At 33.4% G+C, this 20360-nt stretch overlaps 2 protein-coding genes and 1 pseudogene across 2 annotated transcripts; 1 reads left to right on the top strand and 2 right to left on the bottom strand.

The window, feature by feature from the left end:
- Positions 1–3630: 3630 nt before the first annotated feature.
- LOC120143010 (late embryogenesis abundant protein At5g17165-like) lies at positions 3631–5672 on the bottom strand. Its single transcript, XM_039157440.1, has 2 exons — positions 5387–5672; positions 3631–4140 (listed from the first exon to the last, which is right to left on the bottom strand). Exons 1-2 carry the CDS (start codon positions 5491–5493, stop codon positions 3873–3875), a joined length of 375 nt encoding a protein of 124 aa, XP_039013371.1. The 5' UTR covers positions 5494–5672; the 3' UTR covers positions 3631–3872.
- A 2463-nt stretch (positions 5673–8135) lies between these two features.
- LOC120143157 lies at positions 8136–11920 on the top strand. Its single transcript, XM_039157549.1, has 4 exons — positions 8136–8215; positions 8823–8832; positions 10346–10548; positions 11472–11920. The coding sequence occupies exons 1-4, from the start codon at positions 8136–8138 to the stop codon at positions 11806–11808; spliced, it is 630 nt and encodes a 209-aa protein (XP_039013480.1). The 3' UTR covers positions 11809–11920.
- A 906-nt stretch (positions 11921–12826) lies between these two features.
- On the bottom strand, positions 12827–19755 carry LOC120143008 (annotated as a pseudogene).
- Positions 19756–20360: the final 605 nt, after the last annotated feature.

The following is a 20360-nucleotide window of genomic DNA, read 5'->3' as shown; positions in this document are numbered from 1 at the left end:
CCCTACTTCCCCTTACCCCATTGCATATGGGAATAGGGTGTTGTTGTTGTTGTCGTCGTCTTTGATCTAGAGATTTTAGAAGTAAAGTATGACTAAGAAGACTTAAGATTGATCCTTCTATGTTCGATCTCTCCTTCCTACTCATCTTTCAGAGATATATGTACCGTCACCACTTTTTTCGAAGAAGTGTACATGGCCTATGCTCATTTGAAACATCTTGTATTTAGTTCCAAGTCCTATGCAGAGGGTCTCATAGTGTATAGATCGACTAGCTCAGATCGTGGAAGAAAATACGAGCATTCTTCTAATAGTATAGGAAAAGGCATATCAAAATCTTCCAACTAAAGAAAAATTTGTCACTTTTGTAAAAAGAAATGTCATGTTAAAACAAAGTGTTACAAGTTACAGAATAAAATCAAAAGAGAAGCTAAAGAGCGGAAATCTGAAAAAAAATCTGGTGAGGTCGGTGTAGTGAAGGAGTACGATGATGGAGAACTCTTAATTGCGGCTACCGACAACTTTATAACTAATAATGAGTGGATACTTGACTCTAGTAACAGTTTTCATATGAGTCTCAATCGTGACTAGTTTGCGGCATATAAAGTTATATCCACATGTGATACATTTTAGGAAATAATGTACCTTGTAAAATCATAGGTATTGACTCAATTAAGATTAAGATATTTGATGGGATTGTTCGAACACTTGATATAGTGAGGCATGTTCCAAATTTGAGTAGAAATATAATTTCGTTATGTACCCTAGATTCAAAAGGGTACAAATTCTCTAGTGAAGGTGGAGCTATGGAAATTTACAATGGCTCTCTTGTTGTGATGAAATGGTAGAGAAATACTACCAAGTTTTATGTTCTGCATGATTCAACAGTTTTAAATAATGCAGCTAGTGTTTCCTTCTCCTTGTCGAATGACGTTGTTACTAGTAAAAATATTTTTACTAAATTAAGCAAAAGAATAATTTTTGTTGAACAAGATAATCGTGGGTAAAACGGTTATATGAAGCAAAAAAGAGTTCAATATCATGGGCATAACGAATTTGAAGATAGAATTATCATCGATGATTGGGATCATATTGTACATGATATTGCTCATGGTGATACATTTGTGAGCAAAGTTGGCACTTATGATAACTATGTCGATGTGAAGACTAAACTCAAGCTTAGGAAAAGATTGGATTCGACCGGCGTCCATTACTGAAGATTACTCCTTCAAGGGTTGTGGATGAGGTGGAGAACTTGTTCGTTAAAGTAAATAATTATTTTTTGTTGAGTTTAGGTGTCTTATCGAATTTGGGTTTTTTGTCTCGAATCCTTTGCAATTTCAAAATTTATGTCAAGGTAAAGATTTACTAAAATTTGGCTCAAATTTAAAGTGTCATAATTTAATTCGGAAATTAGTAAACCTAGTTTGACTAAAAATATAGAACTTTATTAAAATAGTTTTTTACTTTATTTGATTTCTTTTGTAATCAAGTATTTATCCTTACAAATATATACTAAGGGTAATAGTTATATATCAAGTTTTTCTTTCTCCAATATCCTCTAGTATTTTCTTCCTTCATGTTAGTAAAATTTTTCTCATTTTCCCTTGGTTTTCCCTTTTGAGTTTTATACGTAAATTGTGGTATTTATTTTTCTTTTTTGATCGTGTTTATTTATTTTTCCAATAGTATGATATTATAACGTATGTCTGACTATCGAGAAAGAATTATCTCAATCTTATAACAGAAACATGGGCAGAGATGGATGGGGCGAAGGAAAAACTAAAATATCGATCAAGTTGTGAAAGTTAAGGAGTGCCCTTAAAGAGAATGTGCAGATTCATGGGGCAGTTCAACCAAAATTATACCAAAGAATTTGGTGTGCATATTCATGATAGTATCGAATTAATAATCTTAAGTTTTATAATATAAGGTCTAACATGATCATTTACTTAACTATTGTTTCTTTTTATTTTAACTACTGATTTCTTTTAATTTTATTAATCAGATCACTTGACTACTTAAATATTGCAATCAAGTCACAATGCGTTAACATTCAACGGAAGAACTGATGTGGTTGTTAAAAGAATTAGTATGGTTACAAATTTAGTCTTTTAATACTTATACATTCTATCAAATTGGTCATGGTTTTAATTCTATTTAATAAATTTAAGGCTTAATATAAAAATATGTACCCAAACTATACTTTGTTTTCCAAATAGGAGTCTAAACTTTCTTTCGGTCAATCCAAATGCCTAACATTACAAATGTTACCATTTTAGGTACTCGGACCGTAACCATCATTAAAAAAACTCCGTTAAGTCACATGTGTCATGTTCTAGTAATTTTGATTAAAAAAACTTAAAAATATTATTATATTTAAAAAATCGTAATTTTTCTAAAATTACCAAAAAAACACACAAATCCCTAAAATAAAGCCTAAAATCACTAACCCTACACTTACATTCTCCCTTGCCAACCACGGCCAGCTGGTCGCCGACGCCATTCTTTCCATCTCCCTTGTTTGTTGTTATCAGCCTTGTCGTCGATATTGTTATCGGAGTCATCACATGTCGCGAATTCCAATTGTTTTCAAAGTCTGTCATTCGTCAAGTTTATCGTCGATTTTATCATCGAGGTATGGTTTTTGGGTGACTGTTCGGGGGTAAATGACCGTCGGGTGGAGGCACATTCAGGGGTAGGCTTGGTTGACGACAACGACGGAAAAAGCAACGAGCGACGTGAGTATAGGGTTGAAATTAGGATTTTTTTTTTAAAGTTTTGGGGTTTTTTTAATTTTTTAAATTGATTTTTTAATTAAAAATATTTTAATTTTTGAAAAAATAAAAATTATCAAAATATGATGTGTGTTACTTAACAGAGTTTTTAACAACGGTTATAACATGGGCTCAATATCATAATGTATTTATGTTTGTAGGTATCTGACTTGATGGCTTAAAAATCTACACACAATTCAGATACTTTACATAATTACAAAATCCAATATACTTTTATCTACCATGTGCATATATATATAAGACCCATTTAGGTGATTATAAAGTAATATATATTTTAAATATTCTCAGACAATAAACGTTTAATGCTTTTTTTTCATTTGATTTGATTTTTAAAATATTAAATGAACGATATCTTCTTCACTCATTCTTCTTCGGTCCATCTACTTTGATTTTAAAACATTAAATGAACGATATCTTCTCCACCTATTCTTCTTCGATCTATCTCTGATGTGGGAAGTATGTATACGTGTTAAAACATACAGCAAACATGAAACTACAGAGAAAACCCCAAATAATATCTGCCCAAAGCCACACAAATTTTTCACCGACTATGCCCCCCCCCTGCCCCCCAATAGGTCCTGCTCAATTGGGTGGCCACCACTCCTTTTAAGTCACGATTTATACATGCCACTAAATTATCAGCTGCATCGTGCATTTAACTAGGACACATCCTAAATTATCAGCTGCATCATCCATTTAACTAGGTCACATCCTAAGGATGGATCAAGAGAAGCAGAAATAGATAATCATCCTTGAGAATTTTGAAACATCATACATTTCAATCTTTAGATTTTTAGAAACTCGTCCTAAGTATACCAAATTTGCAAATTCAGCAAACACAAAATAACCCAAGAGTTCTATAGTAATATAGCACGCAAGCATCAGAAACAAAAGTTGTTGTGTTACAGAGTTCACAGTGACTAGATTTGCAAATTCCCATGTAAACAAGTCCCCCAACTATAATGTTCTACCGCCTAATACCAAGGAAACGTTTTCCAACTTATTTGATCCACTTTAAAACCACACCTTTGTTTGTCTCATATAGACGATATAACAGTCGGCTCATAACAAGTGAGTTTACTGATGGTGCGGCTTCTCCAGGTCCTCGATACTCGTAGGGCGGAACCAGGCCTTTTCCTCGAGGACCGAGTTCTCGCCACCGGAACGGATGCCTTGCTCCCCACCACCAGATGCGTTAAGCTGCCCGGCAGCAGGGCCAAACACCCCGGTCTGAGGGTTCGGAGCCCAGTACTTGTCTGATTGAAGCTGGATCACATCATCGGGAACCGCACTTGCATGGACCTGATCATCCAGGTTCTTGTCATATGCCGATGAGTGAGCACTCCTGCGTATACAATAAAATTACTATTATTTTAAATAATTTGAGACGATTATAAGTTAATATATATTCATAGTTATTGTCGACACACATCCCTGTTCGACCCTAAGATCAATAAAATATTAGGGCATCAAAAAGTATGGGTCAAGATACTCCGCAAAACAGTGGACTGTTAAAACAGCATCGACGACAAAAATAATATCTGTTCTGTAATAAGAAAATTAAGAAAGCCCAACAGATCAATTTCAAGTTTATTTTATTAAAAAAATATATAAATGATGAGATTTTAAGTTCAATTTATTAATTTTCATAAATTAAAATTATAAATACACACCAAGTAAACGATCAGAATTAAAAAAAAATCCATCTAACGTAATTTGCACGCCAACACTCCATATTTTATGTATGAGGTAGAATTTTATGTTCTAAATTTTAGGATAAAATAAATTTTTAGGATTACAAATAAATTATTATTTCAATTTTATATTAATTTAATTAGAAAGGACGACTCATCCCTGGTTCTAAGTTTCAAATAAAAACTATAATTATTCATTATTTTATTTTTAGTAACTTAAATTAAAAATCATATACTAATTCAACTAAATATATTAGATCGATTAATTAAATTATTTATCTATATTCCCTTTTATTTCTTTAGATAATAGATTTTAAGTTCATTAAGAGCATTTCTAATTTAAAATTTATAGATATATATATATTAATATTACTGTGGTTGTAAATTGAAGAAGAATTTGGATTAGCGTTGAAAACGATGATTGGCAGACACGTGTCTAAAAGGAGAGGAGAGGGAAGGTGCGTCCTTGTCCACTTAGCCTTCCCCACCACCACCCTCGACTGAGTACGGCACCCCCCCCCCCCCATATTTCTCGATTATATCAACAAACGATTCCCCCTTTTTTTATTTTCTTTCTTTTTATGTAATTAAAAACATATGCTTAATTTAATAAAGTACAGTTCAAAATTAAAAGAAGGAAAAAAATCAAAATCAATAAATTCCTCTCTTAAAACTCATGTTTATGTTACTAAAATGATGAAAATAATTCCATCATTCGCATGATATGATCAAACTCCTGAATGAGAGACTCGTCCTTCGGTGAAATCTTCTCAACTTGTATAACATAGAAATCAATCCTAAAACTTAATAATGCTACGAAATTCAGCATGAAAAATCACATCAACTAAAAATCGAAGAAAAGACTGCCGACGAAACTAAGAGGAAGCAAGAAAGAACCTGATAGCTGCAGCGGCAGCAGGTGAAGGAGTGGGCGTGGCGGTGCGGTTAAGAAGGCGCTTCCCCAAGCTGGCGATCCCTCCACCACTCCTGAAATTGGCTGCCATACAAGTGAGGGGATAAAAGAGAGCGAAAATTCTGGGAGATAGGGAACAAAAAGGCTACGGTTGAAGGGAATATGTTTTGCGTTTGCACTAAGGAGTGTAGGTATTTATAAAGGGACGTTGATGCCCATTTCACCGGCCTACCACCGCACCTAACCGCTAACCCCACCCACACACGACTGTCCGTTCTCTTTTCACTCAACCGTCATCACGGAACTCTAGTCTTACAGTGGGGGTTTTAATTAATATAAGGATAAACTACTCAAATCATCACTCAACTTTGAACTCATTAACTTTTGGTCATTTATGGTAAACAGATTTTTGGATTGTTAGGTGGTCTGCTTGACGGCGTTAGTAGTCCGTTAAAAGAAACGCCGTTTAAGTGAAATGATTCTTTTGTCCTTTACAATAATTTTGTAGTACTTGAGTAGGTACGGTCATTTCCTCGTTTTTTGATAGAAGGCCAGGTGGAACTATTCCTCAAAATGCCGTAAAGCCAAGCAACTATTTCGGGGATATTTTTGTAAAAAGACTAAAGTTTTATCAAAATAGCCATTTAGTTCATGTTACGTGATAATTTCAATTATGATATTGATATGCACTGAATAGATAGCATTGATGGTTTTGTTAATACTGTTTCTTTGACCATACTTAATGGTATCCTATGTTATGAATGTACGTGAGTTTAACGTTCGGAATATATTTTTATTCGTATGTTACATGTTATGTGGAGTGTAAAGGGATAATGATATCGTTAGAGTAGTCTTAAATGAGTATTAGAATATAGTGATGACGATTTGATGGGTCTGTAAAGTTTATAATTTGAAAATGATTTAACTTATAATATTTTAATTAATTATTTTATTTTATTTTAAATCGAGGCCCTTTATTTATAAATCATCATGATTTTATTCTTTGTGTAAATGTTTTAAAAAAGAAAAAGAATATGGTTTCAAAAGGAATAAATAGTTCATCACACACATCGTTTTTCAAAAGAAGAGAGTTAGAAAATCATTTTATTCTAAAACTTGATATGAGTAAAGCCTGTGATGGTATAAAACGACACTTTATGTGGGTCTCCATCAATTCAATCTCCGATCAAAATTTTTAATTTATCATTATCAATTATGGATCTCTATGCCAGTTGTAAACTAAAGAGGAATTGGGAATGCATGATTCAAGCCTTTATCCTTTAAAATGGGAGTGGAAATCTCACTGATATAATACCACATAACCAAGGCATGTTTCAAGCCTTCAACCCAAATCATACATCAAAATTTAAAAAAAGATAAACTACGCATTTAGTACATAAATTATCAGTTTTGGTCTGTTTTAGTACCTAAACTTTCAATTTTTCAAAATTATACGTAACATTTAGTTTTCATTTCATCTTAGTATTCCGCCGTTAAAATAAAACTTAACGTGTTTAGTATCTAAACTATCAGTTTTGACCCGTTTTAGTACCTAAACTTTTGTTTTTTTCAAAATTTAACGTTAAATTTTGAATGTGGTACTAAAATAAAACAAAAACTAAAGTTTTTAACGGTGGTGTACTAAAATGAAACAAAAACTAAACTCCATATATGATTTTGAAAAAAAATTAAAAGTTTAAATACTAAAACGGACCAAAAATAATAAGTTAAGTATTAAATGCGTAATTTACCCATATAAAATTCAATTATTTGACAATAAATATTCATACTCTACGCTGCTCAAATCTAAAACCTCAAAAAATATAACAAAAAAATCCATTAACCATCAAAATTATTTAGTTCGTACACACCTTATCATAATTATATTCTTATAATTATAGCACTCTTGATTTGTACATCTTATCATAATTATAGTACTCTCGATTGAATTGATATCATTGTAAATTCGGTGTTAACTAAAATGAAAAGATATAATAATTTTATTTTTAGATAATAATATTAAGAGTAAACTAAATTATATATCATCGAACTTTAAGGGGCTGTTTGTTTACCTCTTAATGGAACTATTCAGGTTCAACATCCAGCTCATTTTTTTTGCACCTCTGAATGATTCAGTGCTGACTGATTCAGCAAAACAGTATAAAATGATTCAGCACAGAAATACATTATGAATGATTCAAAGCCAGTAAACAAACAACATGTCACATTCAGAGCTAATTCATCCAGAGCCTCTGAATCATTCAGCATTTGAATCATTAAACACTTAATCATTCTGAAGTAAACAAACAACCCCTAAGTATTGTATTGTTTATACTATTGAACTTCTAATTTTAGCAGTTATAGCACTAAATTTTGATTTTCATTTCAATTATACCTAAGTCGTTAAACTGTTAACAGTCGAATCAAAACAACGTCGTTTTGGTGAGGTATCGGCAGTCGGCAGGCACGTCATCGTGTCGTTAACGAGTTAACAGTTCAATAGTATAATCGAAACGAAAATCAAAATTCAGATCTATAATTGAAAAAAATTAAAAGTTTAATGATATAAATGAAAATCAAAGTTTAGCGCTATAATTGATACTGAAATTCGATACTTTACAATACCAAGTATCGAAAGTTATTCATACAACAAAAAAATCATAAAATTTTGTAACACCCCTAAAATTCGAGTTTATCATATTATTGAGTTTGCGAGTGTTACATTGAATTACGATGGTGGTCCATGCACGTATAGAAAATCGCCTCCCAAGGCCTGTTGATGGTGGTGGGAATGCGGCAAAGGCTTGGATCAGGTACTTGAGACTAGCTGTTTCTTTGGGGATGAACTCTTGCCTGCAAATAAGCTTGGGTTTACTAAAATTTTCGGAGACGTATCGAAAATGACAATAGATCTACATGCGCGAGCTGCGTAGGTTATTGTTGAGATTTAACTTAAATAATAATAATTTTGGGTATTTTTTAATTGAGATGTCTCTTTGCGTATGAATCATCTTTCAATAACCTTTCTAATGCATCTCGAAACGTCTCAATTGAACGTTGAGAACTCGGCATATATCGGTTTTAATGAAGTTAGTACAAGCAAAAGAAAACTAGAATGACACTCGTATGAATAAACCCCCAAATAGTTGAAGCCATTATAGCTGTAGCATTCTTCCTGATAGAGCACTGGAGCAGTGCACAGTTTTCGTTTCAGCAATTCAGATGCTTCATGTGCTGCTTATGTCCATGAAAATCATGTTATCCTTTATTTGAAAATTTCTTGGATTTAATTTTATAATTTAAATACAATATACGATGAAATTAACATAATTACAATGTCTAACCGGTGAGTAGGTCCTAGTCTTGTTATCCTTAAAAGTTTTGTTGTTATAAGGTGATGACATTTAGGGATGGGTACAGGGTAGGGCAGGTAGTTTTTTGGTCGCTCTGACCCCAATCCAAAAATATATTGTCTACACCTGACTCGACCCTATAGTTTTTAGCTTCTCTCCCACCCCGAATCTATCCCGGTGTTTAGATTAAAATCCTGACCCCGACCAGACCCGAATATATCAATAGTTTAAAATAATTAAAATAATACATTTTATAATAATATATTTATAATTATTTATTATAATTTTAATAATTAAATAATATATTTTAACATTATAAAAATAAAATTATTAAAATTATTAAATATATATAAACCGGGTCGGGTCGGGTAAGTGATTTTTCACCTTAAACCCAACTCTGTCCAACCTAGAACCTATCTATTATATAACCCGCCTAGCCCTAAGCCACCCTGAACCCAAAATTAAAAAAAAAAACCCTTATAGGGTCGGGTCGAGTTCGGGTATTTTGACCACCTCTAATGATATGTGTTGTTATTTTATTAATAGGTTAATAGAAAATAATTTGTCAAATATTATGTCACTACAATCATTAATTTTTTAATGATGGATAACTAAAATATAAACAAAATGTAATGTTAGATGTATTCTTAACAGAAAATAATTAATGATCAAAATAAAAATAAAATAATAAGGGAATGACATGGTTAGATCATTTATCATATTATTTATTTTCTTACTAACAAAGCTTAAACCGAGAAGTTGGAATTAGATATTAACAAAGTATTTTATATAAATAAATTCAAAATTATTTTAAAATAATAATTATTTTATGGGTAAATTATGTATTTAGTATTTAAACTATTAGTTTTAATTTATTTTAATATCTAAACTATTAGTGTTGGTCTGTTTTAATAAACTATCACTTTTGGTTCATTTTAGTACCTAAATTTTCAATTTTTTTAAAACCATACATAATGTTTAGTTTCCATTTTATTTCAGTACCCCGTAAAATCTTAACGCATTTAATGCATAAACTATCATTTTTAGTCCGTTTTAATATATAAGCTTTCAAATTTTACAAAACCTAATGTTAAATTTTAAAGGTTACTAAAATAAATAAATAAAACTTTAATAATGGGTATTAAAATAAAATAAAAATTAAATTTTAAGTGTGATTTAAAAAATTTAAAATTTAAATATTAAAATGATTGAAACTGATAAGTTAAATATTAAATAGGTAAAGTTACCCTAATACTAATTATTTTATTCAAGAAATAATATAAAAATATGTTTATGAATATATCCAAAAGCCACACGCACACAATTCTGAAACAGTAAGCTTTGGTCGGAGCACCTACATTTTATGTTTTCTTTTCCCCTCTCAGACGTTTGGTTCATATATTTTAACCGAATTACCTGCTCCAAAGAATTTTTTGTATCTATTTCGAATTGGAGCTTGTGAAAATGAGAATCTGAATAATATGCTACTACTGTTCCTTCCATGCGTTAAGTTTGTTTACTCGGATATGGACTTTCTGGAATTCTTATGATGTCCAGTTGTTCTTTTTTCTCTCTCTCTCTCTCTCTTAGGCTTCGGATGTTAAATTTGTCTCCAATACACAATGTTCTTATCCTCGGAGTTCTGCACTTGGTCTTGGCTTAACTGCTTCAGCAGCACTTCTGGTAGCTCATATAATCATTAATGTTACAACAGGGTGTATTTGCTGCAAAAGAACCAGTCAAAATTGGAACTCTAACTGGACAAAAGCCCTTATCTTCTATGTTGTTTCTTGGTGATTCTCGAGCATAACTTGTTGATAGAACATATTTTTCCTTCTTTTTTTACATTATATGTTTTTTGTTTCCTTGGTATTATTGGTAAGGACTAGGGACTAAAATCTGGAACCTAGATCTTGTGCTTTCTTCATAGGATTAGAAACCTATACCCGTGCTAGTAAATATATGAGAATTATTTACTAAACACTCATACATTGACATTTTAGTCCTATGCTTCGTAAACAGTCGTTTGGAAGAAATTTATTCCAAGACTGAAAACAGTATGTCACGATGGCTATAAATGCATATTTTTCCGAACACCATATCAAGCGGTGCTATCACAGTAGTTCAGCTAGAAGTCTATTGTGATCTTATACTCGACTTGGGCTTCTTTCTGCTCTTTGAGGTGCTTAGCACAACATCAAAGCCTGAGGGCAGGTGTTTGTTGATTTATATTTGTAGTCTGCATGTATTCCCCATTGATTTCAGTTGGCATTAGGCCTACAGATCGGAGTAGTTACCTATTGTATATTGATTTTAGGACGGATGCTTTACAGGCTATCGCATGAATGTTGAATGCAACTGTGAGAGAATTATTTCATTTACGAAGCATAGGACTAAAATGTCAATATATCAGTGTTTAGTTGTTTTTCGGTCCAGCATGTTTTTCACTGAGTGCCAGTTTCTTGAGCCAAAGTTTATATGTTGAGAATGAGTAGTCTTGGGACTGTTAAATTGCCTCGAGAAAGAACGCTAAATAGTCGACAGAGTAGGAATACTTTTCTAGATGTTTATGGTTTTTCTTGCGGATTCCATGTCTTATGCTCGATAGTGATGTAGAGATTGCTTTCATCTTGTTTATTATAGGCTGGCTGTTGCTTGTACTGTGCCAACTCTCTTTTCAAGTAAATAATTAAATGCTTACTCCATGGTCTTGCAGGTTCACATTCGTTATAGCTTTCCTTCTCTTGCTAACTGGTTCTGCACTCAACGATCAACACGGTGAAGAGAGCGTGTACTTTGGCTACTACTACTGCTACGTCATTGCCGGAGTCTTTGCCGGGGGATCTGCGTTAGCCATTGCGAGCGTAGTGTCTGGGATCTTATATTATCTCACCTCAAACACCACGAAGGACACAAGTGGTCCTTGGGGCACTGCAGCTGTTCCGAATCAAGGTGGCATAGCCATGGGACAACCTCAGTTCCCACCCCACCAGACCTCACAAGATCCTGTTTTTGTACACGAAGATACTTATAACAGGCGGCAGTTCACTTGATCGGAAAATTTCGGTAACACTCGTGAATCGTATAAGATTTTATTGTAGCTGCATGCATTGCTTATATTGTAGCTAATTTTACTAGAGTGCCAATATAAACTTGTTTCAGGTAGGGATTCTTTATATAGTTAAATAGAGATCAAGCTTTGCATGAAGATCAGCTAAATTTATATGCTCTTACTATATCGTGAAAATATTGTAGTTATATTATTTTTTTGTACCATCTGTTTTTGGCTCTGCTTAGTATGAATGATTAAAACTTCAGATGGGAATTTTCGTTAATAAAAAATTTTAATCATTCATCTTCTTTTTTTCATTATTCGAGCCAAAACCTTACCTTTTCTATTATTTAGGGTAAGTTATCTATTTGATCACCTACATATTACTTTGTTTTAGTTTGATCGCTCAATTATTATTTTTCCAACATTTTTGTTTCTTGCCGTTAAAAAATTAATAGTATACTAATGTAGTATTTTTATTATTTTTCAATATTGGCGTAGTTTTAACTTATAATGACACATAAGTATCACCATTATCTTTTTTAATGACGGGTTATTGAAATAGAACCATAATATTAAGTATAATTTTTAAAATATTGATAATTGAATAACCAAAATAAAAAATTAAGTAATAGGCATGTGATCAAGTAGTTTACTCATTTATTTATTGTTACCCTATTTACAAAAGTTGGGGGTTCTATTTAACAAACCTCATGCCACTTCAAAAGTATTTTCAGAATATATATGGAAAATGGAAGGAATAGAACAGTTATCTAGACTTACCCATTTCAGCACAAATAATCTTGGTGATAAAGAAAATATTATTTATTGAGATCCCGGTTTTTGCACCAAGAATGTTGAGGGTGTAAAATGAATGGCATTGCTATATCTTTCATTGTTGATGGTAAAAAAAGCCTCTAGATAAAAGTATATTTTAACACATGAAGTATACATATAGGGTAAAACTAAAAAGAATAATAAAAGATTCCATCAGCTATCTTTCTTTTTTTTCCATTTCCCCTACCATAAATAAATTCCCATAAAATGCCAACTTTGACAGTCAAAATGTACCTACATTGGTAAAACTAGACATCCTTTTCCTGATTACTTGAAACGAGTACAGAACCTGTAACTTCACCAAGGTAAACCAGATTTTATGCAAATTCCAATCAGCTTGCTTTCCTCCTCTTTGCTACGTGACGATATACCTTTGTTCCATTGATTTCTCAGAAAAATGTCCAGCAAAAGTGAACCCCCTAAAAACGCTACAAGTGATGAATATACTCATCATATGTAACTTAGTTTCGATGCTAAGTATCTGGTCCATCTAATTATTGGAAAGAAGAAGACACCTCAACTTGACAAAGTTAACAATGCAGTGTTTGGAGGGCATGCTTTTGTCAAAAAAAAAAAGGAAATTAGCAAGGCTTATTCTGCTAACAGTATTTAACGTTTCATCATATCAATGTACAATGTGATCTACGACGGATCTCTTACCGCATCACTAGTGGAGAAAATCACTTTACTAGCTGCTTTGGATGGTGGCCTGTTGATCTTTTCAAGTAACCTACTGAATGCTAGTTTGACAGGTATGCAAGCCACTGTTGTAGGTCCAGAACACTCTGGTTTGATTAATCCATCCATTTGGGGGTTATCACTATCATGTATAGGCTTCATACTGAGATTTCGTTCTATACCAATTGATGACAGAGCTCTTGTTTTCTGGCCAGAAAATAAGCTTACCTTCTTCGGTAACTTCTTTTGGAACTTCCTGTCAGTCGGAGAGTGTGGAACGTGAGGTATGCTGTTTTGACTAGGCCTACCTCATACTCGGAACTTCCTATATTGTATTTCTTGAAAGGGGGGCCTTCATGGTCCAAGGATTGATATTCAGCACCTACATAACTACCCAATGCAAATGGCGGGTGAGGCCGTGGGACCCTAAAATTGGTCCTCTTGGCAGTCCTCCATGCAGGCGGAAGTGAAGTGTTTCCATCATGGTTATTTAGTCCATTACTAAAACAACCATTAGTGGGGAGAAGGGTCTCAGTTGAACTGTCTTCTAGAGCTTCAATTTGAATGGGATGCCCTATTATGGCCTTCCCATCCAACTTGCTTATCAATGAAAAAATAGGTACCGGTTGTTTCTGATAGCTTGCTTGGACTTTCAAATCCACATCCATCAACATAGATCTTTTCCCACGGAAATTACGATGGGCAGCAAATATCGGATCAAAGTGCCACACTTTGTCCTCCCACTCTCTTTCTACATAAGCATGGTTCTCCCAAGGCATGCCTTCCCAATCAGTGATGTTATGATTGAAACTAAATCTCCTTCTGGATGTATCCCTTGGTGTATGCAAATGTCTTCTATCATCAATACAACCATTTGGGTCCCAAAATCTTTTGCACTCAAATCAGTTACATCATCATCGTCAAAGTCATGATTTAAATGAGAACTATGACCTAATGGCCTTCTTCGAAAAGCTCCCCTTTCGTCATGATATATCCCATGAGCAGATGCATCATAACCTCTTACCTCTGCTGCATCCATGGATCTTTTTGTCAGATTCCGCATGTTCCTTTTCCCTTTTAGCTGCCATTTGGAAACAGCTTCGTTCATAGAAAAATGATCGTGACTGTAAAAGTGAGACATCTCACCAGAAAGAGATGAATCATCAGAATCTCCCTGGACCGTGCTTCCACTTCCTAGTGTGTTGGGTCTTTGGAAGGCACCTAACCGGACATCCTTACATGCAGTAGCACCTGAATAAAGAAAATAAGGATATAATGAGAGGAATAACCAGTTACCAAAATATACCAATAGTTATGCACACCATGATGCTTCCTGAACTGAACATCAAATCCATTGGGCAACCAATACCTATGTTTCTCAGACTCAAGTGCAAGTATCCATATATGCATGTGATTCATTAATTGTCTGATATCTAGGACATGAGGATACCACCAAAATAAATTCAAAACTAAAGTACAGATGCTGAGGCTCGAAATAACTTGAATATAATAGAATATGTTTATTCCATTATAATGGGTTTTTTTTTATCGAATCATGAATGGGCTTTCAAATAACATTGTACAGTCAATTTTTGAAAATCATTGTTGAATTTAAAACTTTTCTGGACCCAAATCCTCTAAACATACTATCAACCTATTCGTTGGCCCACAAAAGTTGATAAACTGAAGTGTAAGTCCCCTAATTGAACCACAGCATGCAAAATCCAAGTGAAATTAAACCAAATGGATAAAACAAAACGAAAAGATTATTTTTTCCCTAAACCCTAAACCCTAATCCCCAAAATAGTTATTATTTTCCCTCCTCTTTCTCGTGCATTTTGAATGTTTTCTCCAATCTTCACATGTTTCCTTCATTCTCTTTCGACCATCTTTCTTAGCCATCTCCACAAACAACACAGGAAAATACAAATCATATCCCATACCCACACATATGTGTCATGTTCTATCAACACGATTTAATATGCTGAGCCCGAGCAACAGAGATAAATAACACAAAAAGTTAGTGAAGCCATGATGCTTTCTTGACTAAACATCAAATTCCTAGGGTAATCAAAAGAGCAGCAATGGATGGAAGTAAAGACCATCAGGGGCCACAGGCCCATAAGTTTTCAAATTCCTACATTTTGGTCTTGCAAATTAAGTCAAATTCAGAAGATTATACGCACACATATAGGCCCTGAAGACTGTTAATCTTATATTACAAATTTATTATATATGTTATTTCCATGCATACTTTAATGTTGGCGTCCAAACTTAATATAACTTGGCTCAGCCACTAGAAATGTAAAAACAAGGAGAAATTTTATTTCATATGTAGCCAATAGAAGAACTTTCAAATTTCATTCAAGATCTCAGCTATTGATTAGGTCTAGCATTATTTTTCAACTATGAAATTTGACCACTTTACTCCAATTCATTTTAATTACAATCAATACATACATCATGAGCAAAATTTATAACAGTAATTACATTTTTTATATAAAACAGGATTTCAAATATTACTTAACAATCAACAATTACATGTATAGAACTAAAGAAACACCATTAATATCGTACAAAGCTCTGTTGTTCAGACACGTCATATTAAGTGGGGCACTCGTGTCAATATGACTCGACAGGGATATCAGTCTAGGATATCGGTTGGATCCTCTAAGGTGATGACAGAGAAGGATGGAAGAAAGAGAATGAAATAACATGAGAAGGAAGATTAGAGAAGCATCGAAATTCACACAAGAAAAAGAACAGAAAATAATCAAAATTTTGGGGTTCAAAACTGTAGTTAAAAGTCAAAAGTCCAAGGTCAATCACGAGAGTAATTTTATCTTGTTTTTTCCACCAACATACATGTCCTCTTCCATCCATTTGGTTTATTTTGCTTGTGTTCTGCATGTTTTAGGTCAATTAGGACATTTGGGATTCAGTTTATGGCCAACAAGGAGGGGTTAACTAGAGTATTCAATCTCAGCAAGCTTTCTAAAGGTTTTAAAGTCAGAAGCCATTTTAGAAAATTGAAATGTACAATAATATTTGACTGCCCATTTATGATTCAACAAACAAAATGTCCATTATAATTTGATAAACATAGACCACCATAATTTATAAAGAGGCCCCACGCCTGTATCTTAGTTTTAGATCCATTTTAGCTGTATCCACAAGTCTTTGATTTAAGGAAATTGATGAATTAAACACTTTTGCACATACCGACACCCAAAACCTGTATTTGAGTTTGAGTAACATAGATAATAGAAAACAGTATGTGAAACATAATGTTATCATGTCAAGTAACAGCAACAGAAGGATTGCATCTCAGCAGGAGATGCTCAATCCTAAAGGAGAAATAAAATTTTTCTAGGGTACAAGATTATCATCCCAACATAAAACATGAAACTAGAATTAAGAATAAGATTAGTTAACCTGAGTGTGAAGTCATATCCTCATCCATATCTGGTTCAGTCTCAGATGAATCAGACTCTGACTCAGATTCAGAGGAAGATGATTCAGAAGAACCAGATTCATAATCTTCCAAGAACTCACAAGTATTATCTTCAACCATGTGACTAGGAAAAGGATAAGAATCGCATTCCACATATTGAGGAGGTGACATCACAATCTGGTTTGGAGGAATTTCTTTATAATCCAAAGCACCAAATGACTCAGATGGGAAGTATATGCATCTGCTTCTCTTTGCTCGAGAAACACCTCGCCTCCGCTCTCCTGAAATAATAGAAACAACACAAATGTCAAGATGCATAAAGATGAGAGAATTCTAATTTTGAAGTATTCAGCAAGACTTGAACAAAAGGGTACCTCCTGCTACATCTATTAATGAAAAAAAGTTCAATAAATCCCTCGAGTAACCTTTCATTTCATCTAAACAAGATTTACCATTAATATGATTGGTTCTTCCCATGATGGAAACCATGCTTGAAGGAGTCTCATCAACATCCATAACACCAAAAGATGTATTTTTTTGTTTTGCATATGCAGTTTTGAGCCCTAAGTCCTGCAATCCTCTCATCCTCGGTAAATTTTCAATAGAATTATTTTTCCAACTTGGCTGATTTTCCGCTTGCTCTTTCGAGTGTACAGTGCCACTCACTGTCTCACCCTTGGTGGAAATATCTGGACTCTTGGATTGATTTAATTTTGAGTTCCCAGGTTTTCCATTACTCATATCCAAACCTCCAGAATCCTTTTTAGCAGAACCAGAAGATTTACGTTTTGCATAGGAAGGCCTGTCAAATTTTCCTTGTTTTTTCAGCAATTCCTTTTCAAGATCAAGTGCATGAAGGATAGCATCTTCCCGTCGAGCATATTTCTCTTTTCTTGGGTGGCATACCTTGTGAAGATTCTGCCCTTTCAATGCAATCGTCAAACTCCCCACATCGAAATGCCTTCACACGCTTAGACTTCTCTAGATTGTACCAATCACTGAAAAGAGAAAAAAAGAATGAAAAAAAATGTTACATGCAAAATAAAGTTAAAGAGAACAGAAAATATAATCATAAATGTTCTAGTCAAAATGAGGTAAAAGAAAAAAAATAGCCATGACATAAAGACTATATCCATAAAATATAATACACAAAATGGGAGGCAATAAAGCAAAAGGATGTCCCAGAAATGCCCTCCAATTAAGATGACGCAAAAAAAGTTGCAAAATGATGGAAAATAATGCAAGTCTAAAATGTTTATTCTTCCGAGTTATTTCCACATTTTCCGCATCAATTTACCAGAATGAGAGAATGGCTACTAAGGAAAAGTGGAAAACAGCCTGGATAGGAAAAGATATTAATATGCAAAGGGGGAATAAAGGAAAGGGAAGATGATATTGTTTTCATAAAAGAAGAATCCGCTAGGAAATGTGATGCAAATTGACTATTAAACTTAGTACTATTCTTGGACCAGAGATTGTTTAAGACAGCGAAAAAGTGCTGAAAGCATTTACAAAGCAAATGAATGGCAGTATTCAGATTCTCAGTCGATTAACAGTGAAATGAGAATAACTAAAAGTCAAAGTTGCCTCTAATATGGTACTCTTCTAATAGATTTCAGATATGCTAGTGGATACCAAAGTTATTTGATGACTAAAACTAAAAAAGGGAACCTGCTCACCTTTATTGCATGCAGTATTACTGCACAATTTGCTCAAACTTCTCAAAATTAGTTTTGGTTTATATATTTCAAGGAAATGTAGAATACATCACCATGGAACCTCTTATTCTAACATGGCTAAAAAATAAGGAATCAAATGAGATACAAATATTTTAGGTTCCCCTGCTCAAATAAGGTTTAGAGGGCCATAGATAGGGCAATAGAACTTCAACAAGAACAATGTATACACAGGGTGAAGTCATCTCCCTTTTGGCATTCTAACTAAAATAATAGTCCAAACATTATGTAAGGACATGAATGATGTCAAAGCATTACATCACCTTTCATAGAGCAAGATAAACATATAATGTACCATCAAGAAAATAAAAAGAGCATCGGTGTGTGTGGTGGTACCAGTCCTAGTGTTTGTCGAATAACCTTAAGTATAGATGCATAAAAGTTTTTAATTGAAGTTCGGAATAGTCTTCCGCCTATTATTCTCTTTTAATTGAAGATAATAAGTACTGATATATGTCATCCAAACCCTATAAATCATACAAGATGGAGCAACAAATTCCTATATCTAGAATTTAGTTCTTCACAGAACGTTTTGCAGGGTGACAAAGGACTAGATTCTGGAGTAAATCATTGATCATTCGCAACATCCTAAGCAAACTAAAGATAAATCAGAACTGAAATCGTATCATAGATTCATAGTGCATCATCAAAATACTTCATGCCTTATAGTTGCCGTTCTCACATTCCATCTAAAGCTCAGTTAAACGTCAACATGTTGGAATGTTAATCTCGGAAGATTCAGGACGTCCACATCCTGACTTTATTTTCCCTAAATTCTACTAAAATTTACGTAAATCTCATTCTTCTCTATTCTCCACTAGTTCAATTCTATCCTGAATCCGAGACTGCTCTATCCGTATTAACATTAAGATAAAAGTTCTATATTTGTTACATTGAAAATTACTTGAAAATTTTCTTTCTTGCAATGCTAAAATGAATGAAGACAATAAAATTCACAAATAAGAAGAAAAAAAGGAGAGACTTACACACTGGCATCTCTGCCAAGAAGTTGACCGGAGTTCCGGAGGAGACATAAGGTGAGAAGTTGATAAATCTTCAGGGCCAGTATCTTCCCCGGCCACCATGAACCGTTCCTCCGACGTACCCATACTATAGACCCGACTCCTCCTACATCTGATCCTGGCCCACTTTCCATCTCTTCCTTCCTAAACTCTTTCTCTATCTCTATTCCTATCTATATCACTATCCTTCTTTCTCTGGTTTCAGATATCTATATCTCTTAAAAAAAACTAACAGAAACGAAAGTAAAAAATAATAAAATTTAAATTGAAGGCCTAGGGTAGATGTTTCAACCTCCGGCGAAGAAAAAGGAGAAACGGAGATTCTGGAAGGGGGAGAGAGCTTTGGATCCGGTCAGAGGAATTCGGGTTAGGGTTAGGGTTTCCATTCAGAAATTAGAATTGGGGATTTCGTGCATTTCTAATAATTTTTTAAAGTTTTTTTTTTGGGGGTGGAATTGGGATGTTTGTCTAACAACTCATAGCTTATAGTTAATTTAATAGTTGGTTTGATTAATTAATTTAATTAGTTATTTGATAAATTAATTTGATTAATTATTTATATAAAAGTGTTTGATAAAATTTAACTAATAACTAATAAGGGTAAAATGATTAATAAGGGTACAATACATTTAGTTGTTAAATACATATATATTTTATATACTTTAGTCTTTATTGGAGTGAAATTTTTCGGATAAAATGTTTTTGATAAGGAATTAAAATTCATTAAGAAATTAGTAAATATTTTTGAAAATTTTGAATATTTTTTAAAATTTAATATTTATAAATATTAACCTTGTGAGATTGATACATACTATTAACTTTGTAT

Source organism: Hibiscus syriacus, unplaced genomic scaffold (assembly GCF_006381635.1).
Source record: "Hibiscus syriacus cultivar Baekdansim isolate YM2019G1 unplaced genomic scaffold, ASM638163v2 tig00110833_pilon, whole genome shotgun sequence".
Taxonomy (NCBI): Eukaryota; Viridiplantae; Streptophyta; class Magnoliopsida; order Malvales; family Malvaceae; genus Hibiscus; species Hibiscus syriacus.
The sequence above is the reverse complement of the archived record's forward strand: the minus strand, read 5'-3'. Positions and strand labels throughout refer to the sequence as shown.

Coding starts and splice junctions, on each gene's coding strand:
- LOC120143157 (XM_039157549.1), top strand. CDS start 8,136: ATGGTGGTCCATGCACGTATAGAAAATCGCCTCCCAAGGCCTGTTGAT. Junction 10,549..11,471: donor ATCTTCTATGTTGTTTCTTG/GTGATTCTCGAG, acceptor ATGGTCTTGCAG/GTTCACATTCGTTATAGCTT.
- LOC120143010 (XM_039157440.1), bottom strand. CDS start 5,493: ATGGCAGCCAATTTCAGGAGTGGTGGAGGGATCGCCAGCTTGGGGAAG. Junction 4,141..5,386: donor GCTGCCGCTGCAGCTATCAG/GTTCTTTCTTGC, acceptor TTGTATACGCAG/GAGTGCTCACTCATCGGCAT.